Here is a 20762-nt window from a genome sequence, read left to right as displayed (position 1 = left end):
GATGGAGAAACAGTAAGAATGTAAGGCCTTGGGAGAAAAATAAGCTTCCTTGTCGAGGTTGAGATTGTATGACATGTTTATATCTTGTCTGAAATGCTTAAGTGGTTACAAATAAGACAAATGAAATGGTCACATGAGACAAAGGGACTGACATTAGTTAGCATTGTTATAAGTATGATAGGAAACACTACAGGACTATATCTGTTCCATAACCTGCCTCTCTACCTTATTGCCTACAAAGGCTGTCTTAGAAGGCAGCATTAATCTTCCATCAGGGAACCTATAAGTGAACAATTTGTTCTAGCTATGTAACTCAACTCACAATTTCAGTAGAGTTTGATGTTAGCGTGTTGCTAAGCTAACAACATTATATTCTAACAAGCTTAAAAATGTATAATAGCCACAATAAATTGCCATTGTTTTAATTAAAAGTATTTTAATACTATTCAGTTTTGAGTGATATATGTTCATTTCTAATTCAACATTGTTCTCAAATTGTCGTTCATCTTGGATTTATTTCTTCACTGGAGTTGAGGCCCGTTCACACCAAGAACAGTAACTAGCCTAACCATAACGATAGCAATATTAGCATCCACACAAACAGATGACAAGACATTATGTTTATTTCTATAAAGAGTCATATCTATTCATATCTATTTTATCTGACTTTTAATCATAGCTGATTTATTGAGTAGGGTAAACGTACCTATTAAGCTCATGTACCCATTAAGCACACTTCCATTTTTGAGATCAGATTATAAAAATAAAGAAATAATTTATTATCCTACTTGATGTCTTAACCAATTGATGTGTTTGTTACTATATACATCCTGTAATTTCAAGTCAATCAGATCATTGCACACTGAGATATGAGTCTCCATGTGTTCAAACTGTCTGGCGGCCATTTTGAAAGCTGTCTAAAAACTTTCAACGAAAGAGGAGCCCCTTAAATGTGCATTTTTAAAAAAAAAATTGTTTTAATGTTTAAGCCTTTATTTTGGGTAAGTTTCACTACTTATTGTAAAATTAAGAGATTAATGTTCAGACTTTTGTATATTATAACCTGGAACTTGGATGTGGGAAATAATTACATTAGATCCAAAAGATAGTTTTAGCAACACAGCACAGATGCTACAGAACACAGTTAGCTGACTAGCTGTATAAAATTGTGTGCTACGCTAACAAATTACTTCACAGGCATTACTGGCTTGTACTTTTACATCCATAATATTATAAATTTCATATTATTTTCAGGTGAGCTTAAAGGGTACACTACTATGAAAATTACACAGCTTCAGTGTGACATGAATAAGAAAAAGTATAATTTCATAGATATTGTTAATAATAATTGTTCATATTTTCAAGTGAGCTTAAAGGGTACACTACTATGAAAATCACACAGCTTCAGTGTGACATGAATAAGAAAAAGTATAATTTCATAGATATTGTTAATAATAGTTGTTCATATTAAAATATTTATGAATTTAATACATGACCTAGACTATTTATTTAGCAAAATCCTGTCATTTTAATAAATGTTACATGAAATTTATTAAAAATGGTTGCTGCTCCAATTAAGCTCAGGGTGCTCTCTTTAAGCTCTTCCACATTGAATGTCTATGTATATACTTCATAAACAGACTTTAAATATTAACTGATGGTTGTCACTTTAAGTTAAGGTTAATGGATTCTGTCAACTCAAATCTACAGACTGGTTCTGATCTTTTGCAACTATCATCAACTTTTCCAGACTGTAAATCTGTGGAATATTGGGGCAAAAATTGTGTAGTGTATTCCAGCCTTAAGAGACTATAGATAAGTTGACATCCATTTAAAAAGAGGTTTCATAATGAGGCTAGTTTCTGTGTTCATCCCCATGAATTAAATGTTTTATTGGTTTGTTTTATTTGATTTTTGAATGTGTTACTTAGCTGAATGTGGACTAGTATAGATGTTGCAATGTGCTTAAATGACACTTCATTATGAATATATAACTGATAAAATTGAATGCCTTGTTGCTTGATTTTAGTGTTCTGTTCTGTTTTTTTGTGTGTGTGTGTGATTGACTTTGTACCTTCAAAAATATATATTTTTACAATTATTCTTTTTTTTTTTTTTTTAAATAAATAAACAAGATTTTTTAAATAAAACATGATGTGAGCTTAATGGGAACAGCGGTGTGCTTAAAGGGTACACAAATGTACCCATTAAGCAGCCAGACTTTTTGAATTTTTGAAATGCTTTTGCCATTTAATATAAAATTAAATATTTTTGTGTGAGAGATTAATATTTTATTTTAACAAAAATGTCTCAATGTAGATTTTGGTGAGCTTAATAGGTACGTTCACCCTAGTTGTTGGTATTATGGCTGAAATTTTGGCTGACAGCACATTGTTCAACCATTGTTGTTATATAAATAAAGTTAAAGTAGTTGACGCATGTGGTGCAGTTATATCTGACACTTTAATTCCTCAAGTGCTTTAAAGTCAGATGGATTATGACAGACTGTCAATATATATATATATATATATATATACAGTAGATATATATAAATATATATACAGGATGCGATTTGTAGGGGGGCATGTAGGGGATTTCCCCCCTCTGGTCTATGCATCCCTGCCTCTGCTGAATTATTTTTATCGTTGGTGGGGATACAATGATTCGTGAAACACACTATGAAGTCCCGTTCTGAATCAAATGATTCACGAAACGCGCTTTGAAGTCCCGTTCTGAATCAGATGATTTGCGATACGCAATCCGATTGAAGCGCTTCGAAACAGTGAATCATTTTTTGCGACGCAATGGTTTATCTGACTCAGAGTTTCAAAAAGCTCCGTTGATAATGTTCTTTGTTCGTTTTCTCTATATAATTTATTCGTTGTTTGAATCACTGGGAAAATGAAATCATTACAATTAATAAGCCTAACTTACAATGTTTTTATTGTGATCGCATTAATTTCCGTCGTATTAAAAACACTTCATGACGTGACACCCATTTACTTGCCTAAAAATACCGATTTATGATGTGCGTTGTTAACAGATTATATATAACTCACATATAATGTATATATATATATATATATATATATTTTTTTTTTTTTTGTGTTCATCAACTAGAAAAAGTGATAGGATTGTTCTTTCTAAAAGTGATATTGTTGACATTGTTCCTCTGTAGACTTTACTATTCTCCACAGAATTAGAACAATTGTTCAAACTTTATAGTTATTGGTATTGTCCTTGGAACAGGCCTTTAGGCACAATACATTTTGGTATTGCTTCCACAAAAGATGTGTGTGATGGTTCCCTAAAATTTTAAATTCTAAAATTCCAAAACCTAGGTATCTACCTTAGGCTAGATGACTAGAACAGCCTTTGTGTTGGGAACGTTCCAAAAATGAAATGCCTCTGTAGGCAGCTCACTAGGTTTCGAAACAGAGCACATTTAATGACAGAAGCAAGTGATCTGGTGTAAACATAGAATAATGGAGTAAGCATAGACAAACCAAGACAAATATCTCTGCCACCATGAATATCAAGAGTGACTGACCAAAACAGACATGTCCAGAACTATGGACCATTTAATAATCATTCTTCATCACTTCAGAAGGGAATAACTGATTTTTTAAACTAATACCTCTGTTTGGGCATTAAGGCTGTGTTAAAGTATCACAACAGATGAGTAAGAAGACCCATAAAAGACACAAAAGACAAAGGAGGCACTTGAGCATCAAATCATTTGGCTTGTTCAGCTCAGAAGCTCTTTCATGCATAGTGAAGCTGGATCAATGCGACATATCAAAATGTTTGAAGTCTCCACTCTGTTGTTTTTCCTCCACCGCATCTGATTTGTCTGAGAGATTTGGATAGGCTCTCACAGGGAGAAAGCAAAGAACAGATCGATTTTAACACAGGTACCCTGACCCACTTCTTTGCTCTAACATAACCCTGACTAGGATGAGCAAGATATTTGTAAGGGTCAGGACGTCATATGGAGAGAGAAAGGATTAAGTGAAGCAATGTGTTAGTGGCAGGGATATCTTTGGTAGAGTAAAAACCTGAATTTTGAAGCGGCTTTGTTGCAAATTTTTGTGGCTTTTAGTCGAATAGAATAGAATAGAATATAATAGAATAGAATAGAATGGGCATCTGTTCAGTAGGAGGTATACGGGGGCATGCAATTTCAGACACAGCCACTGTCTTTATGAGTGAGCCGCTGAATTATTCACTCAACTGATTCGTTCAGAAACACTGTGTTGCTCAGAGATGTGCAGTGGTTAATTTTATTGTCATGTTGAACTATTTTCAAACTATTTAACTTGTAATTGTGCTAGGGACAGAAAGAGTTGACACATTCTTAAACAGAGTTGGGGGTAACACATTACAAGTAACGCAAGTTACATAATCAGATTACTTTTTTTAAGTAACTAGTAAAGTAACACATTACTTTTTTAATTTAGAAGGAAATATCAGAGTTACTTTTTCAAATAAGTAATGCCAGTTACTTTGTTTCCCATGTCTTACTTGACAGCTCTCGTGTTGCCATGTTGAGAGAAATTTGGACTAAGCGCAGAGGTGTTGTGTGCGCTGTGTGTACATGATGCTTATTGTAGTTCTAGACTAAATATGAACATGTATTTACTCATCTCACCTGCACAAAAATTCAGTGTTCCTCAAAATGAATCAAAACAGTCAAATGCAAACAACTCAGTATAGTATTCAAACCTGCAACAATTAAATGTTAAATAAGACAAATATAATTTATGTATTTAATTCCATTTTATTAACCAGTCTTTGCTACTGACCTTCGATAATCCAATTCAACCATACTAAGCAAAAATGACAAATTTGTGTTTCATTTTGTTATGGCTTAAAGGAACACTCCACTTTTTTTGGAAATAGGCTCATTCTCCAACTCCCCCAGAGTTAATAAGTTGAGTTTTACCGTTTTTGAATCCATTCAGCTGATGTCTGGATCTCAGTAGCCCCTCACTGCAGAACAAAGATCCAGGGGGCGGAGTTGGATCCACATCCAGGGGGTGGAGATTGGTAGGTTTAGGGGTGGGGATGGGTGTGTTTATGGATCAGGGGGTGGAGACGGGTAGGTTTAGGTCTATGTAAGGTGGGAGGAGTTGGATCTAGATCCAACTCCACCCCCTGGATCTTGTGTTCTGCAGTGAGGACCATCTCCTGGATCTGGTGATAGCACTTTTAGCATAGCTTAGCATAGATCATTGAATCGGATTAGACCAGGTATAATAGGTAGTTATATCGTGTTCTAAGACCGGCGGAAAATGAAAAGTTGCGATTTTCTAGGCTGATATGATTAAGAACTATACTCTCATTCCGGCGTAATAATCAAGGAACTTTGCTGCCGTACCATTATACTTAGTACACGATATAACTACAGAAGAGTCAAGTTTTAAATAGGACAAATATCGAAACTCTTTGGTCATTTTTGAACGCGATGATACTGGTCTAATCGGATTCAATGATCTATGCTAAGCTATGCTAAAAGTGCTATCGCCAGACCCGGAGATCGGCTGAATAGATTCCAAAACGGTAAAACTCAACTTATTAACTCTGGGGGAGTTGGAGAATGAGCCTATTTCCAAAAAAACGTGGAGTGTTCCATTGAACTCTTCTCCTGCGTCATATTCTTCATGCAATTTGTACTGTACTATACTCTACTGTACAGACGTGAATTTGCATTTCCTTAAGCTTGCGGCGTATTCATTTCACTTTTGTTGTGAAAGGGCTTTTACATTTGTAAAATAATAACTTTTTTATATTAAAAACAAACAAGCAAGCCCTGCCCAGATTTTAAAAAACTCAAAAGTAAAGCAATCCATTACTTCCCATAAAAAGTAACCAAGTAACATACAGTAATTAGTTACTTTTTCAAGTAGTAACGCAATATTGTAATGCATTACTTTTATAAGTAACTTTCCCCAACACTGTTCATAATATCTTCTTATGTGAAAGAGAAAGAAACAGTCGACACCGAGGTAATGCACTTCTATCCCCCATAGCCTTGTTTAATTTGTCTTAAATTAAACATGCTGTCTACTCTACACTTTCTTAAGCCAATAATCATCTAGACTGCAAAAGCAGCACTCCTTTTAAGTTAAATATTTCAAGTTTACTATATACAATATATGAGGAGAAATGTTTCTCTCTGGGGTGAATCAATAAATCTGAACATGCCCCCCTCGCTGCTGGAAGATGAATCTAATGTAATAAGGCCCAGTAATGGCCCTCAACATCGATAATTCTGAAATTCAATAGAGATTGGACCATTTCAATTGCTTTCTTGGCGAAAGGTGCAGGGCTCTTTTGTTTGTCAGTGTCAATCATTAGTCTCAAAGTGGCTCAGCTCTTTGTCCTTCAAACCAGCATCAGGAGTGCTCTTACAGGGTGACTCCATCATTTGGCAATTGAGAGGCATAGCTTCAGGCACTCCATGTGCAATGAAAGCAGATTTTAATCTTTATTCGCGAAACAACTTCAAAAAGTTGGTAGAAAACCTGGCCTCTGTGCCATCAGATTACGGAATTTCTTCTCACTGTTAGATAAACAAGTACCGTTTGACCCTATTAGGGATAAACATGCAGTATGTGCAGTCTTTTCAATAGGATGTACTGCTGCTAGATATTTTGAGGTATTTTTCAGCTGTTTTTGTCTATACAATGAAAGTCAGTGGGGTCCAAAACACTGGACAGTGTGCAAATTTACAGTGTGCAAATTTACGTCTGTCCTTCGCAACCTTATTTTCATTCATGTTAAATATGCCATCCAACAAAGGTCCATCAAGCACAAGAGTAAAGCGAATAGACATACATGTTCTAGAAATGAAAAATAAGTACAAACTACTGCTCCGTTTAATTCCTGTACACTTTGAATTCTAAGATAAATGCTACTGCCTCTCTTTTAGTGCTGTCCATAGCAACCACAAACGTATTGTTATAAAGATATTAATTAACCATTTGCCTGAAGAGCACTGAATCGAAATTCATTATCACAAAAACTGACCAAATTATAGTATTTGAAGCATCTTTTTTTTTTTTTTTTTTTTAATGAAAGAACTGTTAGTGGTGCTCATTTTGGGGTTTTCTCAGAGAATAGAGAATCTAAAAGGACCTTTCTAACCCTTCGAAGGCAGACAGGCTGTAATTTGAGCAGTGAGTGGTCCGCTCAGGTATAATAGAGGAGTCCTAGCGAGAACTGAAATGTGCTTTATCTTGATGCCAGAGCACTTTCTGCCCAAACAATCCTAGACAGCCTTTTCTAAACTTCAAGTGAGCAGTAAATTATAGCAGTTATATTGTCCTCACCTGAAAGGCAAAACTTGCCGCTACAACCTTTCTATCTTGGTCTATCTTGTCTCACTTTTGCCATGAAAAACAACTGTTTGGTAGTTACTTGCATCTCCTCTGCTAATAAGATACATTTCAGTTACCAACAGCTCCCATAAAAAACAAGACAACCCTCCTCTTTTGGCTGAAACACATTAGCAGGATGAGTACTTAATTTGACCAATAAGAAGATGAAGAAAAGTCTGTCTAAAATTAGGGGGAGAAATGTCATTACACTGATACAAAAAGGAAAATCGCAATGTGCACAACTAATACCGTAAGAGAGAGAACAAATAAGACGTAGAACAAATAAGACAAGCATTATTTGCTTCATTAGCTGGTTAATGCAGTAGAAAGTAAAGGAGGTCCAGTTTCAGAGTCTTTTGTCCTCTGATAATGTTGTAGCTGTAGGTGAGGGAATAAGAGATATTACTATTGATTGAGTCTAAGACAGGCAGCAATTTCAATTCATGATCGCATGGGGGAAAACTGTGTCCATCACTTGTCATTATGCCTGTGAGCATCAGAAGATGTAGCAGAAGAACAGGATTGTTGTTTCCCAGAAGGATATAGAGGGAAAATAATCAACAATTCAAAAATAAAACATATATTATAAAATAAAAGATCAAACAATGTATAAACCACTCTTTTCTCTAAAATAACACTCTTTCAGAGGGAGACTGCATCTCTTTTGCCTCCCTTGAGGTCATTGTTTTCTTACTGAGGAATATAGGCAAAAAGTCAGTGCATCCACATTGTTGTGATTGGCTACACTTTAAAAGAAGAAGAAGAATAATCTGTTCATTTTTATGGACATTTCAATGAAGTCTGAAACACAGCAGAAGTAAAATGCGACATCTGTTGTTAAAAAAAGGGAATATGGAAAATTCCTACAGGTACATATTAATACAGTACATTGGGATTTTTTTGTAATTACTTCATGAATGCGATAAAGACGGTTGATTTATTCACAATGTTGAAACCACATGATTATATGTTGAAATGCATGGATTAAAAAAAATCAATGAATTACCCAATGAATTTTGATATGATTTATAAAAAAAAATCCACCACAGTTACAGCTTTACCTTTTTTATGAGAGTGTAGTGTAAGATAAACAGTGTATGTACCTGTACCTGGGAACTTTGTAAAATATCAAATGTAACTGGTAAATTCATTTACATTGGACTGAAGATAAAACAAACACTGAGAGGGAACTTTGCCTCTGAATTTCAGAAGTTTAACAACACACACCGCTGCTGAGCAATGTGTTTCAACTTACAGATTCATTCACAACAGACTGTACCACTGTTTTTGTTTTGTATTTTCTCAGGGCAAAGAGTAAGCCTTGATTTTTCGCAGAAACCCTTGCAATAATTTATTTAGGATATGGGCTTTTGCATTATTTATAAGTGAATGCATTGGAATAAACTTTGCTTTTGCCAAAACTGTGTCAAGTATATATTTCATTGGACATTGTTGGTTTTGCTTTGAAAAACAAAAACATAGTAAATGTATTACAGGATATAAAACATCTTGCCTGTTTATTATATTGCACAATAGTTAAAAAAAGTTAGAACAAGGAGCTTGGAAAGTTTTGTGAAGTTTTATGACTTCCAGACCCTTTCAAGTATTTATATCATGTTGGGAATCCAACTGGTACATAAATATTTTTTTGCACTTCTCCATTTGATTCCAGCAGCGAACAGATGTAATTAGACATGTAAATCACAGCAGGATCTTTAGCTGCATGCTAATTAAAAGGTGCATTTACAAAGGAGGGAGGGTGTATGAGTTAAAAACACACCAGATGCCGCTGGGACCGTATCTGTGTTTAGAGTAGTACTACATTCCACCGAGACCCACTTGTAACTGTATTTTCTGTCTGACTCAAACTTTAGAGTGCAACAAAGGGCACTTGAACAACAGCGTTTGCCAAGTGGTTTTTGAAAGAGCAGTTTTTAAGACTGGAGATAAAATACAATAATGATACTGTGATTCAAGCTAACTTTTGTAATCAGATTTTGGTTGTTTGAGAAACCATTCTTCTTCTGTGGCGCTACCTTTAATATGAATGACGCAATTGCCAGGCTGATAAATCATTTATGCAATTTTTGTTTTCAGTGTGATTTTTTTTCCCCCCTCCAACTAGTTGGACTATAAGAAGCGCTGCATGATGTGATTTTATTGCTCGTTGGTTTGGTCTCCTGTAAACCCTCCATGGTAAAAAAATCATATCCCACGTATCTGTATATTTAACATAAAACATTTTCATGATTAGATATGGTTTTGTTGTTTTGAACTACAGAAAAATATCTTCCTGGTACACTGTACGAGGAGTAAATAAGCTACATGGCCTCTTTGGATTTCTGTCTTGAGGAAAACCTTTTTAGCAGATCTAAAGGGATGATGAAATAATTTTCTCATTCAATGACCTTCATTATAATAAACAATAAAGAACATACACACAATGTTTGGAACGTGAAAATCTCATTGGCTACATTTACACAGCTGCAGATTTTTAGTATAGAGTATACTTTTTAGTATAGAGTATACATTTTAACCACAAACTTTTGAAAAACACTTTTAGTGCACATAGTTACAGTATACTGTTATACAGCTCATTTTTGACCTCATTAATCGTATTAATGAAATGCAATAAAATCAACCTATTAATTCCATGAATTCAATATTCTATTAACCTAAAATGCTTTATAAACATCTGGACATCTCTAAACTCACTTATACATAAAATGTTGTTTTAGAGGCTGTCTATATGTTATAATATATGCGTTAGTCTCTAGACAAATGTATGGAAATGTATGGACTGGCACAAACAATACCTACAGCATGACTACTAATGAGATCATGCACAGTTCTGTTATAAACTGTTCAGCAACCAAACAGCAAGGAAATAACTGTAAATGTAAATGACATTTGTTGTGTGTGTGGTTGGACCGGTGATGTTTGTGGGTCTTGAGAAATGTCCGTTGTGTCTGTTCAATTGTTGGGCCACGCATTAGTGATCCTGTAGGAGGCGGACAGAAATACTGCACATCAATGGTGTCTGTAAACTTGTCTGCCGATGTTTAAAATTCTCTGCAACAACAAATTGCCAGAGGTTTATTTATTGCCTTAAACATACAGAGATTGGAAGGCTAAACTATAAGACAGTTGAAGTATTTGTGGAAGCTCCTGTGCTCTCTCATGCTACAGAAAGAATGTCCTGTCTTCTGCCTGACCCTCAAGATGCCTCTGAACCACAAACATGCTGCGGTCACGGTCAGCAATGATGACTAACTAATGGACAGAGGAAAAAAGAAAGAGAAAGAATGAAAGACAGCAAAAGAGAGAGAAATGGTCATGATTTTGCCTTATCTTGAAGAAAAAGCAGTGATGTGTGAAGCTGAAGATGCCTCTGAACATGCACAGACTCAAACTCTGTCCTTTGTGGATTGCAGCTGGCCTCTTCAGGCATAAACACATACGCACAAACTTTCCCCAATTTTTCACCCCTAGGCAAAACTATAGACTGACTGCACTTTGTTTTTTCATGGAAAGTAGTTTCATGTTGGCATGCTGCTGTTGTGTTTTTGTGCCAAGGTCACGACTGGCTGATTTCCACACAAACTGTCAGATGACCCCTCACTCCATCAGCAGCTGCCTCAACGATGACTATCAGGCCTGCCTTGCATCCTACACCAGACTCATTGGTGAGCTGAAGAATGTTTTATTTTAGTTTGGGATATAGATATACAACAGACATAAATGCAGTGAATGTTCATAACCTATCTATATCTATCTATCTGACCTCAATATGTAATATTTATCAATTGATAGATGAATACTTTTATTCATCAAGAATGCATTAAACTGATCAAAGGTGAAAGTAAAGACCTGTAACAAATAATTCCTATTTCAAATAAATGCTGTTCTTTTGAACTTTCCATTCATCAAAGAATTCAGAAATTAATGTATTATGGTTTCCACAACAAAATAAATAAATAAATATTAAGCAGCACAACTGTTTTCAACTACCTGGTCTCATGGCATTTACGTACCTGGGTGCACTTTTTAGCGTGACATGAAATACGTACCAATAAGTACATATCACTGCAGTTTCCAAAATAAATGAACACTTTCACACAAATGTACAGAGATGCGATTAATAATCGGGTAGGTTTAGGGTTGGATTTGGTGTAGGGCATATTTCCAACACAATAGAGCATTAACCTTTAGCGACAGTCCCTGGATATTTGAATTCTGAACCGCCGCAATACGTATCTGAAGCAACGTAATAAAAAAAAACAGCAATACGTACCAATATCTACGTAATAAAAACATGCCAGGGTTCACATATTGAACCTGTGAATTAGCGCCACTCAGTGGACATTTCTATTTGAATTATGAGACCAGGTTGGTTTTCAACATTGATAGAGCATTGATTAAAAACTATGCTGAAAATTCAGCTTTGCATCACTGGAATAAATTACATTTTAAAATATATTAAAATAGAAAACAGTTATTTTAAATTGTAAAAAATATTATTGTCTTCACAATATTAAAGTACTTTTGATAAAACAAATGCAGCTTTGGTGAGCATAAGATAATGCTTTAAAAAACAATCAAATAATTTGACTGACTTTTGAATGGCAATGAATTGCATAATATTAAAAATGTAAGTCAATGTCAACAGAACATGAGAAAAGTACTATTAATACACTCTCAGAAATAAAGGTACAAAAGCTGTCACTGGGGTGGTACCTTTTCAAAAGTATGTACCTAAAGGGTCCATTTTGGTACCTTAAAGGTACATATTAGTACTTAAAGTGTACATATTTGAACCTAATAGGTACAAAAGTGTACCTTTTGAAAAGGTACCGCCCCAGTGACAGCTTTTGTAATTTTATTTCTGAGAGTGTATTTTATCATACTTTTGTGCACCACCTTTAGTAAACATTTTGAGCACATCGAATATAATTAAACTGAACAAATATGTGTTATTTGACTCATTCATTAATCAATAACAATATAGACAAAATAGACAATAACAAAAAGACATATAAAATATTCTAAATTTTACCCCTGAAAAGTAATGCTGATGCTAATATTCATTTAATAATTTACTGTGATACACTTTATTCAGTAACCTACAATGACTTGTTTCGTTTGATTTGTTCTCCCTTTAGGTACAGACATGACTCCTAACTACATGGACTCAGGTCACTCAAACTTCACCATCTCCCCCTGGTGTACCTGCAGAGGCAGCGGGAATCAGGAGGAAGAGTGTGAGAAATTTCTACAGGACTTCAGAGAAAACACCTGTCTTCGTAAGTCTTTCTTCTTTTGTTATTAAAGCCTTTCTTCTGCAAAGTCTGTTCCTGCCAGCTTCACTCACCACTTAGCTTTCAGCATTTGCATTCAATTCAGAATTTATACTCAGCTTTTTGATAAGTAATTGAGGATGCGGTACTTATATAAACATGCGGTTGTTTCGAAATAGCTTTCTTTTTACCTGAATGCAGCAGCTACGGTGACAGTGGTTGAAACCTGCCATGTTTTGTGTTTACTTTCCATTACAAAATTCATTCCATGTGTGGAAGCTCTACCCACCTCCAGAATCATAAATGTCTGATTGTTTTGTAACTAATGTCATGCTTGTTAGCAGAAAGTAAACATGTTGGCTGAGGCTAAATAAGGCTTCCAGCCTGACTTGTTATATCATGTGCTGCTTCAGGACTCCTTTTTTGGCATTTCATAGTGAATATGTGTCATTTAAACTGACTTTTATGGCTTATTTTGAAATAATAATCTAATTCATTCATTCAGTCATCATCTAGATTTACATATCTTAGATTTAGTTTAACTTGTTCATTTTTTTAGCATTAAATACAAATTTGTTTTGTGGCTTTTAGTCAATGTGTTAAGAATTTACCTTTGTTCGACAATTGTTTTTGTGGGAGAAATCCAGCCATTTCAGTAGGAATACAAGCAGCTGGGAATTTTATTTGAGGGCGATAGATTTTACCATGCAGATTTCGCAAAAGATTTTAAGTTTGTTAAGTTTATTTGCCTTGTTGACCAACAGAAATCTAAAAATTGAAAGACCAAAAATTGGTTTGAAACAGACAATTGACCATTTTTGTCCACAGAAATCGCTAATGTGAGTTCTCTAGTAAAATGTAATATATTAAAAATGCATTTATTTCAAATTCAAATCTGTTAACATAGTTACTGACATGTTGCTTGAGACTTATTATAAAAAATTATAATTAAACTTTATTCAGAGTGTGCACAATGCACATTTCTTAATATTAAGCCTACAATGTGTTTTAATGTTACTATTGATGAGGATTGTATAATCTTTGAATAATGTCGGTCTTTAAATGCAAGCTATTTAAAGTGTACCTGAAGTATATTTTCAATAGTTCCACTTTAGCACAATCAAATATACTTAAGAATATCTTTAGTAGGGCTTCAGCTCTACTTCTGCACAATTAAAGTGCAGTAAGTACAAAATTAGTTGTTCCAATTTAGCAGACTTTAAGTATAACAGTTAGCAAAAGTACAATGGAAGAGCATTTTTTATTAAGCACATAAATATGGAAATGTATTTGTAGTATACTTTGCATGAAATAAAAAGAACAATTTTGTCCAATCAAATGCTCTCTAGCCTTAGCACCTAGCAATAGCGTGTAACAAGTCATGGTTCATAGCTGTGGAAAAAACATCTAGTTTATCTGAGTTATGCTCAAAGAAAATACCAATAGATTACAGTGAATCGGTTTCCTGCCAAGTTGACAAGAACAGGCCAGCTTTTGGAAAATAATGTTAGAAAACAGACTTTGTATATCAGTGGTTATAAAAAAAAAAAAAATGCATTATTAGAGATAGGCAAATAAAAGTATTATTATTAGGAGGCAAATAAAAGAGAATCTAAGAAATTCCTCCAAAAATTGTTTGATTGCTTGGCAGGAATATCTTCCAGAGAGTGAAATAAATAACAAAGCGGAAAAACGAAAACATAAGATAATAAGCTACAGAGCTTCAGGCATTAGCTCAGGAGACAGTTCATCCGATATCCCACTGTGAGATAGGCTGAGAGAGATTTCTCGAGTAAAAACAAGCATGAATACAGTATAATGTGCATGTATTTCATGTAGATCATGGCTCTCTTTCCAAACCTAGCAAGCTGCTTTCATAGACTGGATTTTATAGGCAAGCTTTTGATGTGACAGCTGTTGCAAAAATCAACAATACCTCAATTTAGGTGAATTGTAAGGTAGCATCAAATACAACATATCCTTACTGAGAACATGATAATCCATAATAAACTGGCAGACACAATTAATGTCCTGGGATTTGATGTAAGCAACATGCTAATATGAAACTCTTTTAAAATCACTAGTCTGCCTGTTAGTGAACTTGTGTTTTATATAGAATAGATACAAGCTCATGGAAGCAGTAGACAGCAAGCCAGCTCAAATAATTTTAAGATAGCCTGTGTGTGTGTGTGTGTGTGTGTGTGTGTGCGTGCGTTTTTGTGAAAAGTCAGGACATAGATTTGTATAATGACAAAGGTATGACATAGGTATTAAAAGGTGAAGGTGACTTTTCAGGATATTGACCCATGTCCCCACTTTTCAAAACGCTTATAAATCATACAGCGTGAGGTTTTTTTGGGGAAAGTTGAAATGCACAGTCTCCTGTAAGGTGTAGGTTTAGGTGTAGGGTTGGTGTAGGGCAATAGCACATACAGTAAGTACAGTATAAAAACCATTATGCCTATGGGATGTCCCCACTTTTCACAAAAACGAACATGTGTGTGTGTGTATGGTGAGTGGATGTGTCTTGTTTGTTTTTCTAGCAATTAACTGATTCAAAATCTGCAAGCGTTGCAGAATTAGCATTTAGCTGAACTGCTGATCCCCCAAATACAGTTAACTATGCCTCATTCCTAACAAACTTGGAGAAGATGACACACTTTACTTTTCTCCTCAAGGGATCCGGCGAGTTAAAGTCTCTCTGACTTTCTGACTTCCTGCGGAAACATTCTCTTATGAAAATGTGCTTTGAATCAGTGTGTTTTTCCTTTTCTTTTCCCACAGGAAATGCTATCCAGGCCTTCGGCTATGGGTCGCTACCCAAGTCTGATCCTCAGCCCACTACAGGCTCAGTGAAACCTGACCTTGAGCCCACTGCCAACATCCCGAAAACAACTGTGGAACCTGGGGAGGAGCCCTGCATCATATCATCCTGTGCGAATTTGAACGTAAGTCAGATTTTAAGCAGTCAATTTACATTGTAAATTTTAATGATAATGTAGATCTGAGTCGGTAATACCATGGTGAAAAAGAAGTGCCTTAATTGTTTTGAAGGTGCATTTGTACTAAAGACTATAGAATTATTAATGAAATTAATGATATATCTGTACCTATGTTCTTCTTAAGCAATCTAAAGTTCAGCTACTGCACTTAAAACAAATGTAAACAATGATACATTTTCATTTAATTGCAATCAACATGCAAGTGAGTGTTGAAAACGTTACAATATGCTCTATTTTAAATTTTATATATATATATATATATATATATATATATATATATATATATATATATATATATCTATATATATATATAGATATATATATATAAAAGTGTACTTTTTCAACAAGAATAAGCTTAGAAAGAAATGGAGGTGTCTTAGTCACCGATGCAGAAAGTAAAAGATGCAGCTGTGTGAATGAATTAAAATACTGAACATGTTGCGTTGTAAATATTTTTATCTCACCACTAACAAAGCTGCATTTACAGAACATCAATTACATACTTTACTCATTTATTTTAGCCATACATATTGAAGTGAAAAAACGGCAACATTTTTAAATAGAAATATTGTATGCTAACTGCCACTTTGCATTTAATTAACATTTGATTGGACTAGTTGACAATAGTTAAGCTATGAACAGCTGTAGACAAGAAATAAATTAGTTGACATTTGTATCTTTGTTTGGTTAATTGCGCGCGTGCGCACACACACACACACACACACACACACTGCTTTGCAGAGTTTTTCACCTGAGCGCAGAATACTCTCAAGAGATGTTGACGGGTTCATAATTGACATATCAAAGTTGAAAATGTAAAATGATTGAATGTACCCCTGAAAACAGCACAAATAGACCAGACAGAAAAAATGTCCTCACAATTTCCCAGTGGAGCCACAAAACTGCATGTCACTATTTACACTGCATGTGTTTGCGTGTGTGTGTGTGTGTATGTCTGTACGTGCTGAGCAGAGCAGTAGAGCAATGCTTAATTTATTGTAAAAATGATAATTAGTGCATTACCCAAGCAGGAAGTTTATAATTAGAGACTGCCTGAGGGTAAACATTGTCAAACTTTACCATTCTCTAGCAATTCAGAAACGTGTCAGATGCGCATCACAGATTCACCCCATTGCTGAAACTCATATTTTTCTTCTGGTCTCACTCAAATGAAAGATGAATAGTTTGCCATGGGCCATTTTTCTCATTCTGACAGGTAGAGAGAAAATGGGTAAAGTCTCGCTCTGTTTACCGTGTTTTAATTCCAGGCAGGGTTCGGCATCACAGTGATTTTTGGAGGTGAAATTCAAAGGGGGCGCTTTGCTCGATCTAGCAGGTCCAATAGCACTTAAAGTGTGCCTGAGGCAGGAAGGATGTTCCTTCACAGAATCTACATGTAGATGTGACAAGACTTGCTCATGGGCACAACTGCGGCAATGATTCTATTCACCAAAAACTATAAATCGTTTCCAGTGCTCCATTGGTATGATGAATTATCAGATGTTCATCTAGTTATTCATACTGTTCCTGCTACAAAAGTTAAATTAAATTAAATTAATAGATAATAAAATGCAATTTCATTGGAAAAACAAAGAAACCGTCATTTTTATCCTATTGTTAGTGATAATAATTTGCTTGATCAGTGTATTTGTAAGTTATTATGTGCAGGTTTATTTGTTGTTGTAGGTTGTAAGGACTTTTGAAATAACTGAAATAATAGCTATGGATTTCCTGGAAAATAATAGTGGTAACACTATTTCAATAGTTCACCTTAGATATTCTACTAACTTTAAGTAACTTTGCAACTACATGTCAACGAACAGTCATTAGAGTATTAGTAGGCTGTCTAATATCTGCTAACACTTTCTTTTGATGCCTATAACTTAACAAGTGCACATCAACTTATTATATATATATCCCTAACCATAACCCAACAGTCTACTAATATTCTAATAAGAGTTAGTTGACATGTAGAATCAAAATTACTTATAGTTAGAATGTCTAAAGTCATAGATATAGATGCCTCATTAGTGGCTGTTTCTATAGGCATCTAAGCCATACTGGAACTGTCAAAGCTGGGCCGTGAACACTCAAAAGCAAGTTGACTGTTAATTTGCAACCATAATTACACATGTATGAATATCTATATCTGCAATAGACTTCAGCAGATGATTTTGCTAAACTACCACAATACAACAAGACAAAGTTGTCAATACACGTTAATACATATAAAACACAAACCAACACACTCTCACCTGCAAAATGTTTTACCCATTCCTTCGGGAATTTAAATATCTGCGGTTTTTACAACCAGTGGCTGCATATAGTGTGGCATTTTGGAAATTCCATTAATTTTTACTGTGAGTAACGACACGTGGACCGTCCTAAGATGACAGGCGCGTTGACGTGCCTGGAGCAGTTGAATAGTGATCTATGTATACAGTCTATGTCTAAAGTGGACTATTGAAAGAAAGTGTAACCACAATAGCACATCTTAGAATGTTTGTCAACCAATCAGAATCAGCATTCAGCAGCCTTGTGGTATGATGATTACTAAGGATCTGTTTGATTATTTCATGATATGCAATTTTTTAAGATAACATACAACAGATTTGTAAACTATTTGCATAATACTTAATAATCATTTGTAAATTATTAGTTCATCATCTAATCTAATGTTATTATAAAGTGTTACCTTTCTTCCATAATAAAAGCATATGACAAAGAATTTGTTTTAATGCTGTCAAATTGACAAGAAAGAATTACAAAATGATGCTGCCTTCCAGTGCACCTGGGAAATTCTTACCTTTGAGGGCATTCGTTATTACACACATTCAAGTTAGAAATGGCCATGCCCAGTCTTACATTAAAAATAAGGTTGATACGAAGCATGGTTTGCTCTCACAAAGACCTGTGAAGGAGGTGTGTACCAGGAGGAATGATTTTGCGATATTTGCGAGTATTTGTGTGTTGATTTGTTTGAGCAGGGTCGTATGTAGCGGTGCAAGGCTACACATCAGTGTCTTTCTGTGCGTTTCTGTGTAATCAGGAAAAGTGTGAGAATTCTAAAGCAAAGAGCTGAGATGTGAATGAGTGGAAGAGAAATGGAGGGAGATGTTGAGAAGCGAAGGAGAGAGAGGAGGGCATTAGCAGAGCTGTGAACAGAGATCTGGGCTGATGTCAACAGGCAGCTGACACACATCACTGCTCTTGCTAATTAATTGGCTTTTAGTCACTGTCCTCTGTTTCTCTCACCCCCCCACCAACATCCCCGCCTGTCAACACACAATTTCGGTCCCTTCGTCCCTCGCTCTGTCTGTCTGTGTCCCCCTCTCTCTCTCTCTCTCTTTTTCTCGCTCTCTTTGCCAGCTGCAGTTCTGGCAGTTCTGGCTTTTGCCTAAGCCTGCATCTAATTATGCATGTTTACACAGGAGACACTGAAAGTTCACTGCATGAGCTAACGCTAATTCAACACAATCACTACATTCATAGATCAGGTGAAATGACACATAAAACAAAATAAATAGATGTACTATACACAAACACTGATAAATAATTAGATATTGGTAACTGTAGTAGTTTTTCCTTCACTTGAACTCACTATTAAGGGAATAGTGCATTTTCAGTTATGGGCATGAACAGGAAGATATAAACATAATAGGGAAAATTTACTAAAATTGAATCGCACCTGCTGATTGTGTTGTTTATTTGCATGGGTAGTTTTAGCACCCGATTCACTAAAGGAATTATAAAAATCATTATGAAAATCAGGCAATGGTGCAAAAACACATCTGTGCTAAACTCACAGTGTTAGCACAGTAAGCCGGTTCTGAGGGCAAAAAAATAATAAAATAAAATAAAATGATCAACATATTTGTCACACTGTTATCTGTTATATGCAAAATTAGAAGTTAACATAAATCAACAAATTTTCCCACACAGAGTTTTTTTTATTGTTTGTTTTTGTTTTGTTTTTTAAATTAGAACTAAACAAAAAAATTTAATAAGTTTTCCACAGTTGTTTGCAAAATTAGAATGTTGAAATAAATCAAAATGTTTTCCCACACTTTTAGTTATTTATTTATTTATTTATTTTAAATTACAAATAAACGAAACTAAAATGACATAAAAAGTAAAAAATTTATAAAATAATTAACTAAATGTTTTGCACCAGATTAGAATGTTAATATACTATAATATAAAATAAATGTAACAAATAAAGTTAATTTAAAATGTACACTTTTCCACACTGTTCACAAATTAAATGAAAGAAGATAGCCAACATGAAGCAATCTAACAATACTAAATACTGCAAAATATACAGCAATAGAAATATTTGTCTACATATATTTTTATTAAAATGTGCAGAATTTGCATAGCTGGCCACACCCGGATATCCGGGTATAAATAGGCTAGCGTAGCATCTGCTCACTCGTTCTGTTTTTCGGAGCCGATGCAGCGTCTCTTCGTGAGAAGCAGCACTCATTCACCTCTTGATCTCCTTGTCGTTGGATCTACGGCACAGGTAGCGGTCTCTCCCTTTCATACACAGATAAGTGTTGTGAGAGTACCCCTGGGTGCTTCAGCGGCGATCTTTAAGAGCAAATTTCTTCTAAAAGCAATTTCTCTAAAAGAGCTTCACGGGCGGACTTATGTGTGTTGACAAACATACCTTTCCATCCGTGTTCTTCTGGTGCGGGTTCACATCTCTCCTAAACGACCGGCGTGAGTATTGTGTTAAGTGTTGGGTTATGCTCACGCTGAAACAGAGCTCGTAGATGGTTTATGTCCCGCTTGCGAGGACATGACCATAAGCGCGTTGCGCTCGTGGCTCGCGTTCTTTTTTTTTTAAGGAACACGAGTCACCCTGACTGCTTCCCGGGGGAGAGCAGGTGGAAGCGAGAGAAGTTCCTTCGGGGGATCCCCGCGGACCTCTCTGGCAGGGATGCGGAGAAAGTTCGCTTTCTTGATTCCCCCATTTCACAGGTTGGTCTCTTGGCGACATCATGGAAGAATTCGCTCAGCAGTTCTCCACGATTAAGAAGCAGACAGTGTCTGCTCATCTCCAGGGACAGCCCCTT

The 20762-nt window shown here is 35.3% G+C and overlaps 1 protein-coding gene across 2 annotated transcripts in view; it reads left to right on the top strand.

Moving 5' to 3' along the window:
* The window catches only part of gfra2a (GDNF family receptor alpha 2a), a 95813-nt gene that overhangs the window by 58517 nt on the left and 16534 nt on the right, over window positions 1-20762 (top strand). For both annotated transcript variants that reach the window (XM_058784955.1, XM_058784954.1), the window contains exons 5-7: window positions 10959-11068; window positions 12545-12685; window positions 15464-15627. In XM_058784955.1, the coding sequence (XP_058640938.1) occupies window positions 10959-11068; window positions 12545-12685; window positions 15464-15627 (415 nt within the window). The remainder of the gene's footprint in view (window positions 1-10958; window positions 11069-12544; window positions 12686-15463; window positions 15628-20762) is intronic.

The sequence above is a fragment of the Onychostoma macrolepis genome, chromosome 08 (assembly GCF_012432095.1).
Source record: "Onychostoma macrolepis isolate SWU-2019 chromosome 08, ASM1243209v1, whole genome shotgun sequence".
In the NCBI taxonomy this organism is placed as follows: Eukaryota; Metazoa; Chordata; class Actinopteri; order Cypriniformes; family Cyprinidae; genus Onychostoma; species Onychostoma macrolepis.
This window is presented reverse-complemented; position numbering and strand designations above follow the sequence as displayed.